At 42.5% G+C, this 22,978-nt stretch overlaps 2 protein-coding genes across 2 annotated transcripts in view; one reads left to right on the forward strand and one right to left on the reverse strand.

Moving 5' to 3' along the window:
• IMMP2L (inner mitochondrial membrane peptidase subunit 2) overlaps positions 1–22,978 on the reverse strand; it is a 1,728,396-nt gene that overhangs the window by 1,231,951 nt on the left and 473,467 nt on the right. The window lies entirely within an intron of this gene.
• LOC141087643 (uncharacterized) lies at positions 18,791–20,593 on the forward strand. Its single transcript, XM_073573286.1, has 3 exons — positions 18,791–19,027; positions 19,117–19,279; positions 19,394–20,593. The coding sequence occupies exons 1-3, from the start codon at positions 18,913–18,915 to the stop codon at positions 20,334–20,336; spliced, it is 1,221 nt and encodes a 406-aa protein (XP_073429387.1). The 5' UTR covers positions 18,791–18,912; the 3' UTR covers positions 20,337–20,593.

Consider the following 22,978-nt stretch of genomic DNA (forward strand, 5'->3'; position numbering starts at 1 on the left):
ATATGATTTCATGCTATTTTCCTGGAAATGTAGCTTTTTTGAACTTTACATTTTCTTCAATCTCAGTCGATAATTTGAAACAGAGCGTTCTTTTGACTTACATACTTTTATTAAAATATACAAAATATGGTCAATTACATATTCAATAAAATGTATTAAGCTTTTATTAAGAACATTAAAAGTGCATATAAAATGCCAAAAACACAGACACATGGAAAAATGGCGACTAAGTCAATGGAGAAAATTTTGCATGAAAGAAGTATAAATACATATATAGAAATCACTTCAAAAGTGTGTATATGAATAAAAAATAAAAGGCAATAAAAGACAAAGGGCCTGATTCATCAAGACAGACGTTGATGAACAGGAGTGCTGGAGTCAGACGCTCCTGATTCATGGACCTCAGGTCAGGTACTGGAGTAAGATTTCTGGTGTAAGGAACACAACAGTTTGTCATGAATTAGAGGAGCTGTGGCATCCTGCCTCCCCATACCCTAGTTCTGCCTCAGCTCTTCCCAATTTGATAGAGCTGGGACAAACTGGTGTGAAAATTCTGAGTTGTGCATAAATTTTGCAACTTTTAAAAGTTTTTTTTGCCAGAATTCTGGCGTGAATGCTTTGATGAATCTGGGCCATAGTGTCTTAAAGATAGCAATGAGGTACAATGTGAATATAAATAATCAGGGTCACAGTGGACTAAAAAGTCACTCTGATAAGAAAACTGACTGTATAGATAACATATGATAGTTCAATAAAGATGGCTCACCCATCATCTTTATTGCACTACCATGTTACCTATGTTACCTATGATATCAGCTTTCTTATCAGGTGACTTTTTGATCCGCTCTGACCGTCATTCACCTTATTCTTCATTGCTATTTTTAACATACACTGAGGCCAATTCATCAAGACTGGTGTAGCACACAATCACACTATGTCAGTGTCACACACAGTGTACGAAAGACTAAGTGCAACACAAAGGGATAAGGGGAAGGGAGCCTAACACTAGGGAAGCGGTGAGTGGAGACCCCTAGGCAGATCTAACATCACTCTGTCTGCCCTGAGAATCCCTATATAGATTCTGCACCCATCGATAAGCAGAAACTTAATCCTTGCCTCACCCTAGCAATAAGCCAGACAAAGGTAGTTTAGTTCTTTGTCTACATGGGACTTTAGCAGTTGTGTTTTAAGCAACCATTATTGTGCAATGACTTTAGAACTCTTCCTTCCTTCAGCTTCACCACTCTCTATACACATGTAGCAGACATAATGTGATCTCTTACTGAAGACATATCTGTAGACTTATATGAGCAGTCTATGAGCATAAATAATGAGTGCGGAAGACAAGAAGATGTGTTATGAGGGGAAAGCGGTGTTATTCTTCAATCAATATAGTATCAGTTTAAGTTCTAGTGGCTTAGTCATGACAAATGACAACTAAACAGGGTTCCCACAAGCCATTTGGGACTCTGCAAAGGAAATACTTCAATAGTCAAATATAGGTGACAACAAACTGGGGAAGATTTAATAAGCACATTGTGACAGAATTCTGCCAAAAATTGTACCTCAAAATGGATTACATGGCTGCGACTGTACCTGATTAGGTAAAGGGGCCCTGCATCGTACCTAGGGCCCTAACTATCTCTGCTCCCAAAGGTACTTCTAATGGTGAGATGTGGGTCACATGCCTTACTGTTCTCGCATTATACCCTAAGCTGTCCCCTGCCCCTCCTTCAAGAGGCCTGGAACAGAAATACTAGTGTCTAAATGCATAAGACAAACAGGGATAACAAAAAGCAACTTACATACAAAACACTCACCAATGGTAGACAGGAATATAGGAAAGGGTAGGAATGTACAAACCAAATGGGAATAGAATAATAAAGAAAGCGTACAACAATCTCCAGCAGCAACAACAATCTCCAGCAGCAACAACGATCTCCAGCACCACAACGATCTCCAACTTCAGCACAGCAACTCCAAGAAACCAGGAAGTAAGCCTTCACTACCAAGGAAGAGAAAGTCTGGCCAGAATTTAGAGAGAGCGGGAATGACCAAGTCAGGAGCAGCTGTGAGATGGAGTGGCATGTTTCCAGCCAGCATAGAAAGGGTCATTAACCTCTTTAGCACCAAAGGAAACAAAATCCATTTAATATGGGACACTGAACACACAGGCTAAATGGAAGACCGGTGATTCACACTACATAATGATTTTCTAACCCTAGATCTTCCAGGAGGACATGACACACATGACACTGGCAATTTTTTACACCTACGTCAACAGTTTAAGGAATATGGCTAAAAAAGAAAAATGTATTCAAGATGTATGCAGACATTTAAGGAAAACTAATTTGCGCTTCTTTATGTCAGTCATGAGGTAGGTTAGGGAAGAAAAATATATGTAACATGCAAGACAAGTAGCAGCAGCGTGCACTATAATGTTGATAAGTTTGTTGATCTTACATCACTATTGGGAAGCTGCGAGTGGTGGTTTGCAGGAATATGACATCAGTAGCACTAGTATAATGAGCGCCAACAGAGTATGTGTGTGCATATTTTACAGGTGAGTTGCCCATCTGCTTAACTAACATGCTCCCTTCAGGGAACTTTTTGGCATTATATTCAACATCTGAGTAAAGTCTGTGATGAACCTAAATGCCTCCTTCTTACTGAAAGGATGTAGAAAGTTTCATTTTGAAGGTATTTATCTATGCTGGAAATCAGTATTTTGTCACCACATGGTCGTCATCTGAAATGTTGAAATTGCTCAGACAAAGCACAAATGAACATACATTGAAATGAAATGATATTACTGAGCCTTCTTCTCTGAAGGTGTTTGATTTATTCTAATTTATGCACTTCTTGACATATATTGCTTATATGTTGGCAAGCTGCATGGTTCACCGAGACTGAAATTTAGAAATGTCTAATACGTTATCATTACTCAAATAATTAGTCTTGGGAGCCATAGATTTTTTGTAATTAGCTATCTCTAAGCAAGTGCCATTATACTCATCCAATTACCAAGAGAGGCAGCTGGATGTAAAAATGCTTTAAACATTCATCGCCTTGGTGATTTGGGTACAGTCTGTATGCATACTATGTCATTTACTGAAAAATAAAAGCCCTTTCAGTGGGGAATTCTTTACAAACAATATGTATTTTTCTTACTATTTTCTCAGATGTAAAATAGCATAGCAAAGTAATTATAGATTAAAAAGAAATCTTCTTTACTATTGACCGCTGTGTAAGAGAAAGTGCTTACTCAGGCGTAAGTAGAAATTAAAATATGTAGCAAAAGTTAGGAAAACATGTGCGGCCCAAATGTGATTTTGCTTTCTCCCATTAGTTGCGTCATGCTGTGATTTGTAATTAATGTTCAATAATGATGTGCCAGCGCATCTCTATAATACATCACAGAGGTGGCTCCCCTTCCGAGGAGAGATCCACTGTTATTTCATCAACCCGCGTAGGCTTAGGTCACATTTACAAGTGGTGTATGTGTTCTGCGAATGTTCTGGACAGTTTCTGTGACAAAAATTTCCAATAACACAATACAGTGCATATGAAAGGGGTTGTAAGTACATTTGTTGTAGAAATATCAGCAACTGTACATTCATAAGGTCCATGTCTGTTGTGTACCTGTTTTGTTTGAATATACCCTTCAAAGTTCTTACTGTCAGTCCATAAAAAATCTATTTTTTCTATCCTCTACAACAGAGGTCTCAAACTGCATTCCTCAAGGGCCGCAAACAGGTCATGTTTTCAAGATTTCTTTAGCATTGCACAAGGTGCTGGAATCATTATCTGTGCAGGTGATTAAATTATCACCTGTGCAATACAAGGAAATCCTGAAAACATGACCTGTTTGCAGCCCTTGAGGAATGCAGTTTGAGACCTCTGCTCTAGAATATTTATACATCCTTTTCCTAATGTAGAATAGTGTGTTTAGACCCGTGTCCTAAGTCTAGTTTTCTACTGAAGGAAAACCAATGAAAAATTACGAGAACGTTGAAGGACAGCACTCCTTCTCTGACTGCCAGGGTCATATTAAGGCAGAGGACAGCACCCACCTCACCCTCCTTTGCCCAGATCTGAGAGAAAACAAGATAACTGTATTACTTTTAACTTTCTTTCCATCTATCTTTGCTCTTGAAGAGCCAGAGCTTTCAGTCCAGGAAGACGATGAGGTGGAGATGTATGAAAAATAAGTACCAAATATACTTGTGTATAAGCCAATTCAAGTATAAGCTGATGCACCTAATTTTGCCACAAAAAACTGGGAAAACTTATTGACTCAAGTATAAACTGGGTACGCATTGTCCCCTCATCCCTATCCTGGTATGCATGGTTCCTGATCCCCATCCTTGTAAGCATGGCTCCTCATCCTTGTCTGCATGACTCCTTATCCCCATCCTTGTAACATGGCTCCTTATTCCCATCCTTGTCTGCATGGCTTCTTATCCTCATCCTTGTCTGCATGCCTCTGTATCCCCATCCTTGTCTGCATGGCTTCTTATCCCGAACATTTTCTGCATGGCTAATTATCCCCATCTTTTTCTACATGGCTACTTATCCCCATCCTTTTCTGCATGGCTACTTATCCCCATTCTTTTATGCATCGCTCCTTATCCTTTTATACATGCTTACTCATCCCTATCCTTTTTAGCCCCCATGAGAAAAGCATAAAAAAATTCCTACTTACCTTCCCTGAGCACCCTCGCGGCATCTTGTTTTGGTGCCAGCAGCTCCTGCAGCTGAGCGATCACGTGTCCCCGCTCATTAAGGGAATGAATATTCACCTCTCCATGCCTATGGGAGAGGAGAGAGGTGAATATTCATAATTCTTAAGTAGCGTGCACCCGTGATAGCATGGCAGCTGCTGGAAACTGACGGCTGCGGCTGTAACTGTGCGCGTCATAAGAGAAATGAATATTCAATGCCAGTGCAGTGAATATTCATTTCTCTTTAGCAGCGGGCACAGGCTTTAGTCGCAGAAGCCAGCTCCTGCCTCCTGTGACATGCTGCTCCGCCGCTCCGACAACTCCGCTGTCTTCTGGGACAATGACTCATGTATAAACCGAGGGGGCGCTTTCAGCACAAAATAATGTGCTGAAAAACTCGGCTTGTCCACGAGTATATACAGTAGGTAGGAAGGTGCACTGAACTGTTTGGCCACGCCGAGGGTGCACTGAGTGCCTGTTTGTGGTTTGAACATTCATTTTGTGCTGGCAGACTCCCTGTAAATAAAAACTTTTAAGATTCAAGTGAAATTTCCAGCTTGATGTTTTTTTGTATGAAGAGATGACTGAGCTCTCTAGGCATCTTGTTCTAGCACATACTTTATCCAGCAGTTAAAGAGAACCTGCTAGCTCTCCTAACATGTCTATTCTTTTTTCTTAGGACTCTTTGTTGTACTCTTCCTCTGTAATTCTTCCCATAATACAAACACATTTAAAAGCAGAAGAAAGACACAATACAGCAGTTTAACTAAACGTGCCCTAGCATCACTATGTTGTAGTATACAAGTATTTTCTACAAGGGAATATTTACACGAAACGGATATTGGAGAGAATTCATCACAAAAGCTTCAAATACTCTCTGAATAAGGGTCCAATTGATTTCAGTAGCAAAAAATGCATATAGTGTGCATCATGCTGTTTTTTCCACCTATCCAGTGTGAAAAATCAAGCAACATGTTAATTCTTGAGTTGTTTCCCCAGGAAAAAAAACACTAAATTTAGCTAATGGATAAATAGAAACAAAATAAAAAAAGTTAGAAAAAAACCCTCTATTTTAAGTGTTATTTGATGTGAATATTTAAGTGAGAAGATCCCCATAAAAATGTTCTATGTGAATATATCCTTACCGATGTGTCAGGAGAGCTCAAAGATTGTCTTTAAATATATATGGAAAAAAAAGATTATCAGGGAGAAAGACAATTTAATTTCTTCTAAAATACTGTCAAGGAAATATATTATATATGCTTTACTGTGGATCAGTTCACTCAGATAACACCATGTAATTACTGGAATAAGAAAGGTAGTACATTTTATTTTAATTTTAAACCCACAAATATTACTGTTAACATGAAAGCTTGAAATCTAGCAGAGATCAAAAGTTCTAATCAAACTCTTCTCAGTTTGGGCCTTTTGGAGCAACACATTCAGCTAGGCATTAATATTAAATGCAGCTTGAGGGTAGACAAGTAAGGCTGGAGGCAAGGTTTGCTGAAACAAACAAGTATATAGTGTTCTACAAGTCACACATATATTAAGCTTGGAGTGGTTCCTAAAACAATGCTTTATCATTCTGTTTGTAGACAGATCTGGAAATCAGCTCTTCAGCATATGCCGTATTATGCACGCAGGAGTTATGTCAAGCTGTACTTGAAAGACACCTAGTAAAAGAGAAACTTTCAGGCGGTAGGCCGGCTGGACTTTTGAAATGTTTATACTCCTATTCCAATTCTTGATTTTTATATCACAATCAATGCGCCGTCCAGTAGCACTTAACATTTCAAAACAACACAGGCAGCAGCATAACTCACACTGGGCCGAGAAATGTTATGACAACCAAGAATTCTAATAAGACGGAGAGGGATTCTTACGATGATGGCCATTCATAATAATTTAGAGATGAAAACCACTAACCTGGCTGCAGGGGAAGTTCTATTTTATGTTCAGGGATAAATAGTAGAGATGAGTGAATTTGATCGGGTCAGGGCTTATTCGGCAAGCTATAGCGCTTACTGAATAAGCTGCAGAGGGAACCTGGCTTCCTGGATCGCGCCGACTGATCAGCTGTTTGGCTCCGCAGCTGCATGTGTTGAGGATGTGTGACAGTCACAACACATGCATGGAGAGCCTGTTTGTTGGGATTTCCATGCATGTGTCCTTACTGTCACACTGCCGCGACACATGCATTTGCGGAGCCAAACAGCTGAATATTGGGAGTGCTCCAGGTATCCGGGTTCCCTCTGCAGCTTACTCGGTAAGCGCTATAGCTTACCGAATAAGCCCTGACCAGATCAAATTCACTCATCTGTAATAAATAGTAATAAGATAAGATAAGATAATCCTTTAATCGTCCCATCATGGGGAAATTCAGAGCATTACAGCAGCAAGGCAGGAACAAGTACAGATACAGATGCATAAAGGCATTACATTGACAGTAGGTAGGTACATATACGAAAAAAAAAAAATGTAACCGGACTGTCACAACTTTGGATCTATCAGTTCTCTGTTTGGGTCGTTCTCCTTTTGGGTCGTTCTCCGTTTTGGACAGTGCTGGTTATACAGCCTAACTGCAGCAAGAAGGAAGGACTTTCGATAGCACTCCCTCTCACATTTAGGATGAAGTAGCCGGTCACTGACAGTACTGCACATCTTTGTCACGGTCTCATGCATGGGATGGGAATCATTCTGCACCATGTAGCTCACCTTGGCCAGTATCCTCCTGTCGCCTACTTCCTGAACTGGGTCAAGGGGGCATCCCAGGACAGAGCTGGCCCTTCTAATCAGTTTGTCCAGCCTATTCCTGTCCCTGGTTGATATGCCACTACCCCAGCACGCCACACCAAAGAAGATGACTGATGCCACAACAGAGTTGAAGAAGGATGCAAGAAGTGCCCCTCTAACTCCGAAGGCTCTCAGCCTTCTGAGCAGATAAAGCCTGCTTTGGCCCTTCCTGTACACTGCATCCAAGTGATGGGCCCAGTCAAGCTTATTATTGAGGATCACACCAAGGTACTTATAGGTGTCGACTATCTCAATGTCATTTCCCTGAATGTTCACCGCTACTGGTGGATTTTTGCCCTTGCGAAAGTCCACCACCAATTCCTTGGTCTTCCCGGAATTAATCCTAAGGTGGTTCCTCTGACACCACTCCACAAAAGCTTGGTTAGTATCTCTGTACTCTCTTTCATCTCCTCCTGTGATGAGGCCTACTATTGCAGAGTCATCAGAATACTTCTGCAAGTAGCAGCTAGATGAGTTGCACCTAAAATCCGCAGTCTACAGTGTGAAGACAAAAGGGGCAAGAACTGTACCTTGAGGTGCCCCTGTATTGCAGATCACTGTGTCTGACACACTGTCCCGAACCTTTTTTATGTAGTAATAAACAGCAATGTAGGATCACATTCACATGAAAGGATACATGGACATATAAACTGGTCATCCCCTGCCAAACAAAATAGGTTACGGGGCAAAGAGGAAAGAAGAGTAGAAACGTGTCTGCAAATTTTATCTATAGGCAGAATAATAATAATCAGACTATCCAGAAATGTCTACGTAAACCCCAAGCTTGCATTCTAACATGGATTTATATATGGTCTTTTCAGAAATACATGTTGTCCCTTGATATGATCCACCATACTATCCTGTTTAGTGCCCCTACTTGATCTGGTACACTCTCAGATTTCACAGTGAAACATCACAATAATTGAAAAATTGTGCAACTAGCTTCTCTCTGACCCCTCAGTCTGACTGCTGTTGTGATGCCTGACTCAGACACACAATCCTGAGATTGAAACTAATACTTGGCTTTAATATCTCACTAGTTTGATTAATGCTTACATATAAAAATCATAAAGCACATTTGGGAACTGAATGCCACATTTTACGTGGGTTCTAGTGTAATGCTGTGATGTAGTACTATGCCATAGGCCACGCACCATGTGGTGTGCGGATATTACCACTTCACTATGGCAGGGACAAAAAGAAAAGAAAACGCCAGGGTGCACTTAATTAACCTCTGTTTCCTGGTAGTGTGATGTAATATGGTGCACTCCAAATAGTCCAGAAAACAGGGAGGTTAAACAGGCTATTCATAAACTTTACTTGTTGCACGAATACACAAGTACATCCAGGTAAGCAATGGTTTAACAGAGATTCAATGTAGCAGTCACAGTTACTTTCTGATATAGTCATGCAGATATAACAATGGTGCAGTGATTCCTGAGTCTCAACTTCGGCCTATGTGCACAGTCCTGATCACACAGCTATCTGAAGCTGAGGCTGTGGTTTCTCTTTTACAGGTGTTCTGGCTGTTTCCTACCTGCTCCTTCACTCTTCTAGCCGACTACACTCTGGTGTACAAAATGTCTCCTTCTCTAACCGTGCTAAACCAGGACCCAGTCAGAACTGATTTGTTAATTCTTTACAACCTCCTAATAGCAGAACATAATAAGTAGAACACTTTGTGCATATATATAAACCACTTTTATGTACTGAATTCTAAGGTACACATTTTCTGTAAAGTGAAATGTGAACATTATGCAAATCTAATGAGGCAACTGCTAGCTCTGCTACATCATAAAGACACATACACAACTTTTGGGCATTACGCTAGTTCAAGAACAAGGATGTAGAGTGGCGCAGTCAACAGTGAGACCACGTAGCAACAGAATGTGTAGAAAGCGGCTTTGCTTCAAGGCAGAAAATGGCTCAAGAGTCAGTGATTCTTCACCTTTAACCCCTGCCAGCAAGTGTAGGTTTAATGGTGGGATACCTATTCTGTGATCCCCAGTATACTTCTCCATGGATCGTCAGAAACAACAGAGTGAATAGGGCTTGGCTGCAGGTAGAGCCAGGACAGGTCCAATTTGGCAACAAGCTGGTAAATATCAGATCCAAGAGCAGTATCAAAAAGCAGAATACGATGGCTGGGCCAAGGGATGGGACATAGACAGTGAAGTCAGGCAAAGCCAATAAACACAGAGATGGGTCCAATCACAGGAGCTGCAGGTCAGCACTGTATCCCATAATATTGTAACCTATGGCCATTCTATATCAGACCTGATAAATACAGGAAATGCCAATTTAAACAGGAAAGAAAAAATACTAGCATAAACCTTAGTTCAGACTGACGTTAAGTCAATGGCACCATACAGAAGAATGTTTTTCTGCAAAGACACAAAGTTTAAGTGAAAAAAAAAATCACAGCATGCATTAGTTAAGTCCAACTGCAAACCACAATCACCCATTAAACTCAATCGGTAGCAAAAGTTAAATGGATGAGGGGACACCAGAAAACTAAACTTGGCCATTTTTTTTGTTGCGTAAAGAAAGAATGTCATACAGATGCCATAAGACATCTAAATGACATACAGAACCACATTATGCAGCACATATGATTGCAATCTCATCATTTCATTTTTTTTTCAGGCCAAACTAGTAAGGATTTAACAAACGTACATCTGAACTAAATCAGAACAACCCCAAAGAACAATAGATAATAAACAGCAGTGGGGACCTGTAAACTTTTGGGATTTTTTTTTACCACTGCTGATGTCTCGCAAATATTGTATTGCTGTATGAGCACAAAGCCATGTTAGCTTACAAGCAATTTCCAAGTCAAGCTCGTATTAACACAGTTTTGTTTCCCTTTTAAGTCATAATTATGCCGCGCATTGTTTTAGCCCACTGGGTGATACCCAATTATACGGATTAAATGTCAGTCCCTAATGCTCAATACTGTACTATTTCGTAGAGGCCCTGCAGCTAATTCTTCTTCTGTGTAGTGATCAGATTTTTTTATAGTATTAATTTTGAAGAATTAGGCTTTTTATCAACTGTACCGTCTAATCTCCTAAGTATTAAAATTAGGAAGGAAACCAGTCATTCACAGTAGTCAAAAGAAAAAAAAATAAATCAAATGGGCTTTTCAAGGATCTAATAAAACAATATGGTGAAATTTAGATACATTCATACATACCAAGATAATGGATGAAAAGCCCGTCAACTACTGAGCTGGAACGTCACCACAGTTCACATTTAAGATTTGCTTCAGGCTCCTCCCACCCCCCCTCCCAAAAAAAAACAAACTTAAAGGGAATCCACAAATTTTTGCCACCAAATGTGTGAACAGCATAATGCAGGGGCAGAGACCACCATTCCAGCAATGCGTCGCTTACTGGGCTGCGTAGTGTAGTTTTGATAAAATCCCTGTTTTATCAGCAGGCGATTGTCATTGGAGGACTACTACACCTTTTGCTAGGTTGTCAAACATATTCATGAGCTCTGCATAACTCTATCCCCACCACTGATGAGCTATTTTTTGTGTACACTGTGCATGGGCAGAAAGCTGCCAATCAGTGGTGGGGGCAAGGTTATACAGATCCCAGTATACAGAGAACTGCTAGATCTCCATCAGATAAAGCAATGCTTGTATCAAAACTACACCAAGCAGACCTGTAGGTGACACATATCTGGAATCAGGGTCTCTGCTCCTATATTATGCTGCTCTCAGATATGATATCAAAAACCTGGTGACATAGTCTCTGTAAGGCTGGTGTCACACTACTGTTTAACACTATGCTATGTGATTAAACATTGCATAGCACTCGGTCCAGAGTTATTCTATGGGGCAGCTCACATCTGGGATTTTTTTCTCATGTAGATGTGGCATGAGAGAACAATTACAGCATGCCATGATTGGCAGCGAGACCCTGCTCACTCACACCCACATAAGTTTATGGGAGAAAGTGAAACATGGGACTACTCTCAGATGTCGTCCCAGTGCAGTCTGATATACAGCGAGTCAGGAAATGGAGGAGATGGAGAAAGTCATTTGTGCTGTAATTCTCTTACGTGAGAGAATCGGAGCACAGTGAACTGACAGTCGGATCACGCTAGCAGCAGCGCTGGAGCTGAACGTCATTAGCATCAGATGCCATACGCTATTGGGATTCTAGCCTAAGAATGTGGCTACACGGCAACTTCGGCCACTACATAAGTCACGCAGCTAAAGATCACTGTGTTGCACAGCCATATTGCAGAGTAATACTTGTGAATGCAGTCACATTGCAAACTATACAACAAGTATCGCATTTTTCGGACAAGAAGATGCACTTTTTTCCTCCAAGAATGAGGAGGAAAATGAGGGGTGCATCATATAGTCCAGATGTCCCTGTGCTGGCTGTGGTGGGGAGGCGGGGGAGCAGCAGCCAGTGGCTGCGGCTAACTCCTATGCCCACTGCTAAAGAGAAATGAATATTCAGTGCATTCCACACCCATGGGAGTGGAAAGCTGTAAATATTAATTTCTCTTTAATAGCGGACACGCTGTAAGCCACAGCCGCCGGCTTCCTGCAGCTGCCAGGCTTTTGCATGTCCCCGCTACTTAAGCGACTGAATATTCACTGTTGTCCACTCCCATAGGCGTGGAATGCAGTGAATATTCATTCCCTTTAGTAGTGGGGACACGTGAAAGCCCGGCATCTGCAGGAAGCCGGCGGCTGTGGCTTACAGCGTGTCTGCTATTAAAGCGCATTGAATAGTCACTGCTCTTTACGCATATAGTCCCAGCGTGGAGAGCAGTGAGTATTCTGGCAGCTGTTCTTGGCTTGTAAGCAGCACATGACATCACTGCCATGCACTGCTTACAAGCATAAAGCAGCTTCTGGCATCACAACAAGATGCTGCGAGGGAGCGTAAGGAAGGTAGGTAGAATGGTTTATGTTTTTTAAAATGTTTTTCTCATGGGGGCCATGCATACCAGGATAGGGATGTTGGCCAATCATAGCAGGATAAGGATGGGGCCATGCATACCACGACGGAGATGGGGGCCCTGCATACCAGGATAGGGATAAGGGGGACACACCTACCAGGCTAGTCATGAAGGGGCCATGCATACCAGGAAAGGGATGGGGGCCATGTGTAAGATAACAAGCAGGAATGCAGGATGCAGTAACGGGACGCAGGCAGAGCAATGTTTAACAGGTTTATTTACAGGGGAATACTCCATGCAGGGAGGTAAAGGGTTAAACAGCATGAATGGAAAAGAATGTAAGGAGACAAGGGGTTATATAGGGGAGATAAACAGTACATTAAGTCAAAGAATATTCTTGAGATGAAATACAACGGTTCAAAATAAAGGCAGTTCAATAGCACAGATGTCAGGAAGTCCTTAAACTGCAGCTCCTGCTGCGAACTCAATGGCACCGGCAATGGCTGACGTGGTGTCCTTATTAATGGAGTTCAGCAAACCAACAATACCCCTTCTTCTGGTAACAGTAGTCGGTCTCCAGTACCTTCCACTGCCCCTAGTCCACATACTATAAATACCTCATGAAAAGCATCACACCAATAGTATCCCCAAATGTAATGGTAGTAAAGCGTGATTATACATCAAAAGGACAATTTTGGAAATATCGCAAGAAGCAATAATGCACAGAAAAAAATTGCGATCAGAAATTCCAAAAAATACATAAAGGTATGCAAAAAATATTTTATTAAATAAGGCGGTACAAGGAAGGGAACAGCTCCACCAAACAGCACATGTATAAGAAGGGTGCTCACAGGAACAACATGTATAATAAATACAAGTCACATTGGGACGCTCCTGGACGTACTCCTGCTCACCATTTTAGTAACAATATTTATTGATGAATAATTGAAAACCATGTATTTGGTGCAGGGGGTCTAATTTTGATCTATTTGGCATTATGGGGAATCTAATATATAAAGCTCAATGTGGGTGTGTGTGTATATGTGTGTGTGTGTGTGTGTGTGTGTGTGTGTGTATTGGCATTCGCACCGTCGCAGCTACAGCCACAAAATTTGGCACAGTCACACATCTGGACCCCGAGAGCGTCATAGGCTATGTTGTGAGGTGAAATTTTAACCCCGCGCGTTCCAATTCACCAAACAATTTTGCCCCTATCTACATAATGGGGAAAAAGTGAAAGAAAAAAGTGTTGGAGGCAAATTGACAGCTGCCAGATGTGAACAAGGGGGACTTAAAGAATGAGAGCGATGGTGCCAAACAGTATATACCGTACAGTTGCTAAGGTGGGGCCCTGACATGGGATACTCACCACACATGGGGATATGAACACACACACAAAATGCGTCACATACTACCACGTGCTTCAACACATATACCACCCTCAGCACACATTTCACCACACATACACCAACCTCGCCACATAAAAGTCAAAACACAAACGTCGCCACTCAAAACTCGCCACACTGTCCCAGAGCTGTTTAAAAGATGAAAAATGCGCTGTGATTGGTTGCTATCAGCAACAGTTTTCTTTGTTGACAGTTGTGGTAATTGAGGCCTATTATTCTTATCATTTCTATGGTGCTATCGTCTATTAGATACACGGCTCAGCAGACAGTATCACACAGAATAGGATTAGATACATGGCTCAGCAGTCAGTATCACACAGGATAGGATTAGGCCTCTTTCACACTTCAGTTTTTTGCCATCAGTCAAAATCCGCCAAAATTTGAAATTGGCGGATCCGCTTTTTCTTGTTGCGGATCCGCCATTTTCCCCATTGGGATACATTAGTGGCGGATTTTGACTGATGGTCATCCGTTGCGTCCGATATTCGGCGGATCCGCAAAATTCTTTGCGGATTCTGTCTGAGGGGGACAGAGCATGTAACGTTTTTTTTCGCCGTCAAAATGGCGGAAGACGGCGGATCCGCCGTCATCCGCCATGCGGTAGAATGATCCCCTATGGGCGGCGGATCCGCCGGGATCCGCGATTTTGCGGAATCCACCGGCAGGATCCGCAAAATCGCAATGCGCATGCCCAGAAAAAAAGATACTTTTCCAGACAGTCCCAAAACTATATAAGATGGGCTAATTGGGCCCAGACATGCAGTAGCAGCCAGACAGCAAGCCAGCCAAACCACCACCAAGCCTGCAAGACAGCCACCAAGCCTGCAAGACAGCCACCAAGCCTGCAAGACCACCCACCCAGCCTGCCAGACCACCCACCCAGCCTGCCAGACCACCCAGCCTGCCAGACCACCCAGCCTGCCAGACACCCACCAAGCCTGCAGCCACAGCTATCAAGAGGCCTGCCAGTACCAGCTTTACCAAGTGTGAGTATACCTATGACATTTCTGTGTATGGCCTGCAAGTGTGTAGCCTGTGTGTGTGTGTGTGTGTAGTGTTGCATGTCTGTTTTTTTTTTTTTAGATTTTTTTTTTCTGTTGCTTGTGTACTGCATTTTATTTTCATACAACTGTAATTATATTGTATTTTTTATGCTGTGATTGCTGCGATTGAGTGGTGTATGGTATGTGGTGTAATTGGGCCCAGACAATCCGGCACCAGCAACACTGAATACTCCAAGCAAGATATCCGACTCCAGCCTGCCTGACAGAAGATTCAACTAGAGCTATAAAACCTGTCTGCCTGCCCAGCTGCAAGTCTACCACCTGCAAGACCCCTGGAGCGTGTGTGTGTATGTGTGTGGCCTGTGTGTGCATTTTTATTTTTTTTTTCCATTTTTTTTTTTTTTTTTTTTCTGTTGCATGTGTACTGCTTTTTATTTTCATACAACTGTAATTATATTGTATTTTTTATGCTGTGATTGCTGCGATTGAGTGGTGTATGGTATGTGGTGTAATTGGGCCCAGACAATCCGGCACCAGCAACACTGAATACTCCAAGCAAGATATCCGACTCCAGCCTGCCTGACAGAAGATTCAACTAGAGCTATAAAACCTGTCTGCACAGCTGCAAGTCTACCACCTGCAAGACCCCTGGAGCGTGTGTGTGTGTGTGTGTGTTGCATTTTTTTTTTTTTTTCCATCTTTTTTTTTTTCTGTTGCATGTGTACTGCATGTTATTTTCATACAACTTTAATATTGTATTTCTTGCTGTGATTGTGTGGTGTAAGGCTGGTTTCATATTTGCACTTTATAGCGCAGTGATAACCTGCACACGTCCGCCACTAATCCCCGTCCCATCTGGTCATCACCGCCTACTAGCACACATGGACGCTTGCGATCTGCACACCCTATCTTTAGTATGGGGTGCGCAGATTGCAAGCGTTCATGTGCGCTAGTAGGTGGGGATTAGTGGCGGACGTGTGCAGGAAATAGCTGCGCTATAAAGTGCAAATGTGAAACCGGCCTAAATGGTATTGTATGTGGTGTTATTGGGCCCAGACATCTACATCAAACACCAGCCTGACTGTATCAGTCAGGCTGGTGTTTGATGTAGATGTCTGGGCCCAATAACACCACATTCAATACCATTTAGGCCGATTTCACATTTGCACTTTATAGCGCAGCGATGGCCTGCACACGTCCGCCACAAATCCCCGCCTACTACCGCACATGAATGCTTGCGATCTGCGCACCCTATCTTTATCATAGGGTGCGCAGATGGTGCGCCGGCAGGATTTTACCGTGTGCTGCGCACTTTTGAAGGTGTGCCCTTGTGCGCCAAACGCAGCATGTTGCATTTTGGCGCGCACGGCACACCTTCAAAAGTGGGCAGCACACTGTAAAATCCTGCCAGCGCACCATCTGCGCACCCTATGATAAAGACGGTGCGCAGATCGCAAGCGTTCATGTGCGGTAGTAGGCGGGGACTAGTGGCGGGCGTGTGCAGGCCATCGCTGCGCTATAAAGTGCAAATGTGAAACCGGCCTAAATGGTATTGTATGTGGTTTGGGCCCAGACATCTGGCAACAGCCACACTGAAGACACCGAACCAGACATCAAACACCAGCCTGACTGATAGAATTTCAAACTCCGCTGCAAATCTTCCACCTGCAAGACACCTGGAGTGTGTAGCCTGGCTGTGTGTTATGCGTGTTTGCGTTTTTTTATTTTTCATGTATTGTGGTATTTAAAATAAAGAGCAGAGTAGCTCCTATTTTTTGGAAAAAAAAATAATAAAAAAAAAATAAATAAATTGTTTTGAAAAAATCTCCTTTGTATCATTTTAAAAAAGGTAAAATTAAGTTACCATAAAGGTAATTGAAGTGTTCTGGTATACAAGTGTGGTTAAAAGTGAGATTGCAACATACCATGAAAAAAATGGGTATACACAACTGAGTTTCAGGGAATTCAAAACCATGCAAACACAGTGGGTATACACAGAAATTAAACACCTTCAATCACTGGTTACATACTCTGTTGAGAGTTTCAGGGAATGCAAACACTGGTATACACAGCAATTACACACTACACGCCTTCAATCACTGGTTACACTCGGTGAGACCTTTAATCACTGGTTACACTCTCGGTGAGAGTTTCAGGGAATGCAAACTGGTATACACAGCAATTACACACCTTCAATTACTGGTTACACTCAGTTACAAAACACAAAGAAAGTGGGTTTACACAAAATATTACACACCTTCAATCACTGGTTACACTCTGAGATAAGGGAATGTAGACATGCAAACACTTAAAATTGCATATAATTAGCTTCAGGGAATTAGGCTAGTTTCACATTAGCGTTTTTTTGCGCAGCGCATCGGGCGCATAAAAAACGCAAAGAAAAACGCAAAACAAACGCGCGTTTTTTTAACGTCATGCGCACGCTGATGTGTAAAAAAAACGCAGCGTTGTTTGCGTTTTACATGCGTTTTTTGCATGCGTTGGCGTTTTTTATGCGCATGCGTTTTTAAGTGTGACGTTTTTTCCATTGTCTAGAGAACATTCTAGACTTGTTTCACTCAAAAACGCATGCGTAAAAAAACGCAACCGTGCGCAAGACCATGCGCACGCATGCGTTACCATAGACTTCAATGTGTTGTTTTTGCGCATTCCGTGCGCAAGCGTGCGCATGCGTTTTTTTGCCGAGACAGGGCGCACCAAAAAATCCAACATGTTGCGTCTGGCGCACCTGGCGCAAAAGACAAAAAAACGCATGCGCACGAAAACACAAGTGTGCGCAAAAACATGCGCACGTCATGTTAAACATAGGTGCGCAGTGCGCATGCGCACGGGTGCGCACGATGCGCTGCGCACAAAAGCGCAAATGTGAAACCAGCCTTACACATACAAAATGTGTTTTTTGTTTTTTTTAAACTTTCATATAATTTTCTTTCAGTTCACACAATGAAGCGCCACCATACCGGCAGACACGGCCAGCCCAACCGCAGCAGAGATTCAGACCTCAGCAGGGATCAACAACGCAGCAGACATGACCGGTCAGACCGCAGCAGAAACAACCCTGACCGCAGCAGAGAGGAACAGCCACACCGCGGCGTACAGGCAACCATTAGTTTCCCTGTAAGTATAAAGACCTGAAAGCTTATTATGATCCTTTGTATAGTAGCTTAACAAGTGTCTTTATACTTGCAGATCACTTCAAGCACTACCAGCAGGGTCACAGCAGAGAGAGCAGCAGCAGAGAGAGCCAGCCAGGCTGCAGCAGAGAGGGCCAGCCAGACCGCAACAGAGACTGCCAGCCAGGCCGAAGCAGAGACTGCCAGCCAAACATTTTCCCTGTAAGTATAAAAGCCTGAAAGCTTATTATGATACTTTGTATAGTAGCTTAACAAGTGTGTTTATACTTGCAGATCAGTTCAGGAAGCAACGCAGCTGCCCCAAGCCGTAATGTCTTCTCCTGAAAGCTCCCCCTCACATCATCAGCGAGCTGAGGTAAAAAAAATTTTGCTTTTTTTTATTTAAAATAATTTTTTGGGTGGTTAAAAACACTATCCTATTATGTTTTAACAGGAAGCTGATTCAGAGGAGCTTCCAGGAGGAGACGTGCAGGGTGGAGACACACGGAGGGGGTGCGCAGATTGTAAGTTTAGCACATACACAGATACATAATGCTACACCCAACACAAACATTCATCACAGTGCACACACCATAACTATGCATCCATCCAAACATTTTTTTTTTTTTTCCCCCCCACAGTCTTCAGAATCCGGTGCCCGCACTAGAGTGACTCCCAGGACATCCCAGGGTCGTGAAGGTGATGCCTCTGGTGGTCGGCAAACGGTAAGTAACCCTATTTTGATAATTGTTTAAATGAACATCATGTGTTTGAATATAATGTAATTTTTTGCTTTTTGTTTTGTTTTTTATCTTCACAGGTTTCACAGCGTGCTCCCCGCAGACATCAGGAGGAGAGTGTCATTATTGATACTGATGACCTCATCCATGAGGTGGAAATCCTGGAGCCGCTGTGGAACATGGCAAACCGTCTTCATGCCGACCAACCAACCACCCGACGGCTCTGGGATGAAGTCTGTTCTTCAGTTATTGACGACTGGGAGGAACTCAATGCGAGGGCCAGGGATTTTGTGCGTAAGTATTACAACTTCAGTAACTTATATTTCCAGCATGTGAAGTGTTGAATACTAAACCTTTTTTTTTTTTTTTTTTTTGCTTCACAGGTGACAGGGTTATCACACGGTGGCGGTCGCTCCGGGATCGCTTCAAGAGGGACTACAACAAAGAGATTCAGACCCCGAGTGGCTCGTCGGGAGGACGCCAGGGACCCCAGTACAAAAACTACAAAGCCCTGGTGTTCCTGCGATCTACAATGGCGTGCAGAAGGTAAATATTCCCCAAACAATTCCTGTAGTAGAAATGTTTAACCAATTTTTTTTTCAGCACACTTAAATTAAATATCAATATTTTTAATATACATTTTTTTTTCTCCTTTTTTAGCACCATCTGCAGCACTCGGGAGTCTGCATCAGAGTTGCGTCCCTCTGGAGTGATCCCTAGTGAGACCGCCCCCGGTGACCACATCGAGGTATCCGACCCCTCTGTACCTACACTCTTGTCTCATCCCTCTATCCCCTCCACCAGCACTGGAGCAGCAGGGCAGACTTCATCACATGAAGCTGCTGGTGACGACTTGTTCCCTGTTCCCCACCCCTCAGACACTGCCGCAACATCTCGACCAACTTTTGGTTCTGGCCGGCAGCGTCTGAGGAGTCAGGAAAGGTTGACCTTGTCTGACTGTTTGAATCTAAACTCAACTGTTCAACACGGTTTCCACACTTATGGACAACGGTTATCTTCTGGGTTGACCATGATCAATCAAAGTATCATGGAACTCAGAAGATACATGGAACAGATGAATTTAGAGTCAAACCAGACACCGAGACATACCTTTTTTCAATCTGTTGTCCGGCAAATGGAAGGTTTAAGTACTCACCAGCAGATGCGTGTGATGCAAGCCTGTCACAATGCTCTAGTGGAAGTGCTTGCTGAAGCATCTCATCCTCCCCCTGTCCATCCTCCCCCTGTCTATCCTTCCCCCATCCATCCTTCCACCACCATCCATCACACAGCCGTCCCGCCTCCTACCACTCCCTCTCCTTTCTCTAGTTCCCCATTCCATTCTTCCCAGTACCTACCTTCCCCATTGCATTATACCCCAATGCCCTCACCATACCCACCCCCACATACACCTTCAATGTACCCACAAACCTCGTCTGTCCATCCACTCCCGTCCCAACCACATGTGTTAAACCCCCCTTCCACTTCTGGTCCTCACCAACTCCCTCCCCAGTCCCCTACCCCCCCCTCGATGTGGTCAACCCTGTTAACCCCTCCAATACTATCTCCACCCAACATTATCATAGTTTGTAATTTGTTGTAATATACCAAAAAAAAAATTAAAAAAAGGTAATATACCAAAAAAAGTTACCAAAAAGGTAATATATACCAAAAAAAGTTACAAAAAAAGTTAAGAAAAAAAAACAGTTAATACAAATTGTCTGAAATAAACAGTTTTTTTTTTTTCAAAAAACTTTATTGTGATGTTTATATTTTGCTTCTTTCTTTATTCAAATTACACCAGTGGTGTAAAAGGTAAACACAACACTTGGTAACACAACACTTGGTAACACAACACTGGGTAATATTTCACAGTACACCGGTGGTGTACAAGGTACAAAAAAACACTTGGTAGCACAACATATGATAACCAACACTTGTGAACATTTCAAAGTGTAAAACGCTTGGTACACAACACTTGGTAACATAGGTACATAACACTTTGTAACTTTACGCTTGGTACCCAACAATTGGTAACACTGCAAAGTGTAAAACTAACCAAATCACATGGTAAAACACAATGCTTGTGCAAAGCAAACACTTGGTAAAATTTCAGATAAAAAAAAAAAAAATTACTCACAATTGGTATGAAGAAAATTATATCATGTCATCTTGCCAGTCCACTTGTCCCTCTGGTGTAACAAAATAATCTGCAAAGGTATCCCTAATTCTTGCCACTGAACCAGTACTCTGAAAAGTTTGCTCCTCATAATCCCACAAGGTGGTTTCATACACATTTTCATCGATGGAAACTGGTTCCTTTGAAAGGACAAAATTGTGCAGGATTACACAGGCCTTTACCACCTCATCCACAGTCTCTGTTTTCATTTTCATGGCCGTTAACAGGACTCTCCATTTGGCAGTTAAAATTCCAAACGCGCACTCCACCACTCTGCGCGCTCTAGTTAACCGATAGTTATAGATTCTTTTCCGGTGTGTTAGTCCACGACTACCATATGGTTTGAGTAGGTGTTTAGAAAGTTGAAAACCATCGTCGCCAACGCACACAAAAGGCATTGGTGGGCCTGTTGTTCCAGGGAGTGGTCTTGGAGGTGGGAAGTTAAAATTGTCTCCATACAAGCGACGGCCCATGGTGGAAATCTTGAATACCTGTGAGTCGTCAGAACGACCGTATGCACCAATGTCCACGGCAATGAATTTGCAGTTTTCATCCGAAATGGCCATAAGCACAATAGAAAAGTATTTTTTATAGTTGTAAAACTGTGAACCAGATCCCATAGGTTTCACAATCCTGATATGCTTGCCATCCACGGCACCAATGCAGTTTGGAAACTGGCAGATATCTTGAAACTTCTCTGCAATCTCCAGCCACCTCTCCTGGGTTGGCTCTGGGATGTATTCCTCCTGTAGAGAATCCCATAATGCCCGGCAGGTCTGTTGTACAATTCCAGCAATAGTGGAAATCCCAATCCGGAACTGGAAATGGAGGGAGGTGAAGGATTCTCCAGTTGCCAGGAATCTTAAAAAAAGGGAAAAAAAGTAAAATTAATACAAACTACAAGCCATAACATAACAATAAAAGCCTGCAGAATCTGAAACATTTTAAAAGGTAGATAACTTACCGAAGGGTCACCATCAAACGCTCCGCCGGTGATATAGAAAACCGCATGTAGGTGTCCCTTCTCCGGATTTGTTCTCCAACACGATCCACCAATATCTCAAAGAATTCCATCCGCATGCGCACCTAGTTGAAGAACTTGTCCGGATTCTCCCTCAATTCCAGGTACAGTGTGGAAAAAACGCCACGGGTGAACCTCTGCGCATTAATGGGATGAATCCACTGGCGCTGTCTCCTCATACGCAGGATTCGCAGTCTTCTTTTCTCCCTCTCGATAGCAATAATTGCCAACCGATTCAAGTGAAGATCCAATTCCACACAGAAGCTGTCAATACTCGCAATAACTCCTTCCAGACTCGCACTAACTCCTTCCATCGCTGCCACTAGCTCTAAAACCTTTCAAAGAAATTGTATCACAACACCCTAGATATATTTCTCCCTAGTTTCCAGCATCCAATCACATTTGAGAGCATTTTCCAAGAGCCAATCATATTTGGGAGCATCCCATTTTGGAGGAGTGGAAAAACGGATCCGCAAGAAAACGGATCCAACGGATGACAAAACGGATGCAAACTGATGGAACGGATCCGTTTTGTCGAGGATCCGCAGTAAAATCGGTATGGCGGATCCTCAACAAAACGGATCCGTTCCATCAGTTTGCATCCGTTTTGTTCCCATTTTTTGCGGATCCGCCAATTTCAAATTTTGGCGGATTTTGACTGATGGCAAAAAACTGAAGTGTGAAAGAGGCCTTAGGTACACGGCTGAGCAGTGAGTAACACACATGATAGGATTAGATACACAGCTCAGCATTCAGTATCACACAGGATAGGGTTAGATACATGGCTGAGCAGTCAGTAACACCCGATAGGATTAGATACACAGCTCAGCAGAAAATATCACATAGGAGAGGATACTTGGGTAATAGTTTAGTTAATTTGTGTTGCAAATCTGTAGTGTTGAATATATGATGTGAAATGTTTTTATGTGCAATATAATCATTATAATTTATTATAACTAACCACAGTTGGTTACTATGCCCAGGCAATGCCAGGCTCTTCAGCTAGTGTGCAATATTATTATCTAATTTAGTGTCACTGACATGC

This window comes from Dendrobates tinctorius, unplaced genomic scaffold (assembly GCF_039654945.1).
Source record: "Dendrobates tinctorius isolate UK_male_01 unplaced genomic scaffold, ASM3965494v1 ptg000035l, whole genome shotgun sequence".
NCBI lineage: Eukaryota > Metazoa > Chordata > Amphibia > Anura > Dendrobatidae > Dendrobates > Dendrobates tinctorius.

Bases quoted from the DNA above. Each gene is read 5' to 3' on its own strand.
- LOC141087643 (XM_073573286.1), top strand. From the start codon at position 18,913: ATGGCAAACCGTCTTCATGCCGACCAACCAACCACCCGACGGCTCTGG. The intron at 19,028-19,116 runs GTAAGTATTACA...TTTGCTTCACAG, and splicing joins GAGGGCCAGGGATTTTGTGC to GTGACAGGGTTATCACACGG. The intron at 19,280-19,393 runs GTAAATATTCCC...CTCCTTTTTTAG, and splicing joins TCTACAATGGCGTGCAGAAG to CACCATCTGCAGCACTCGGG.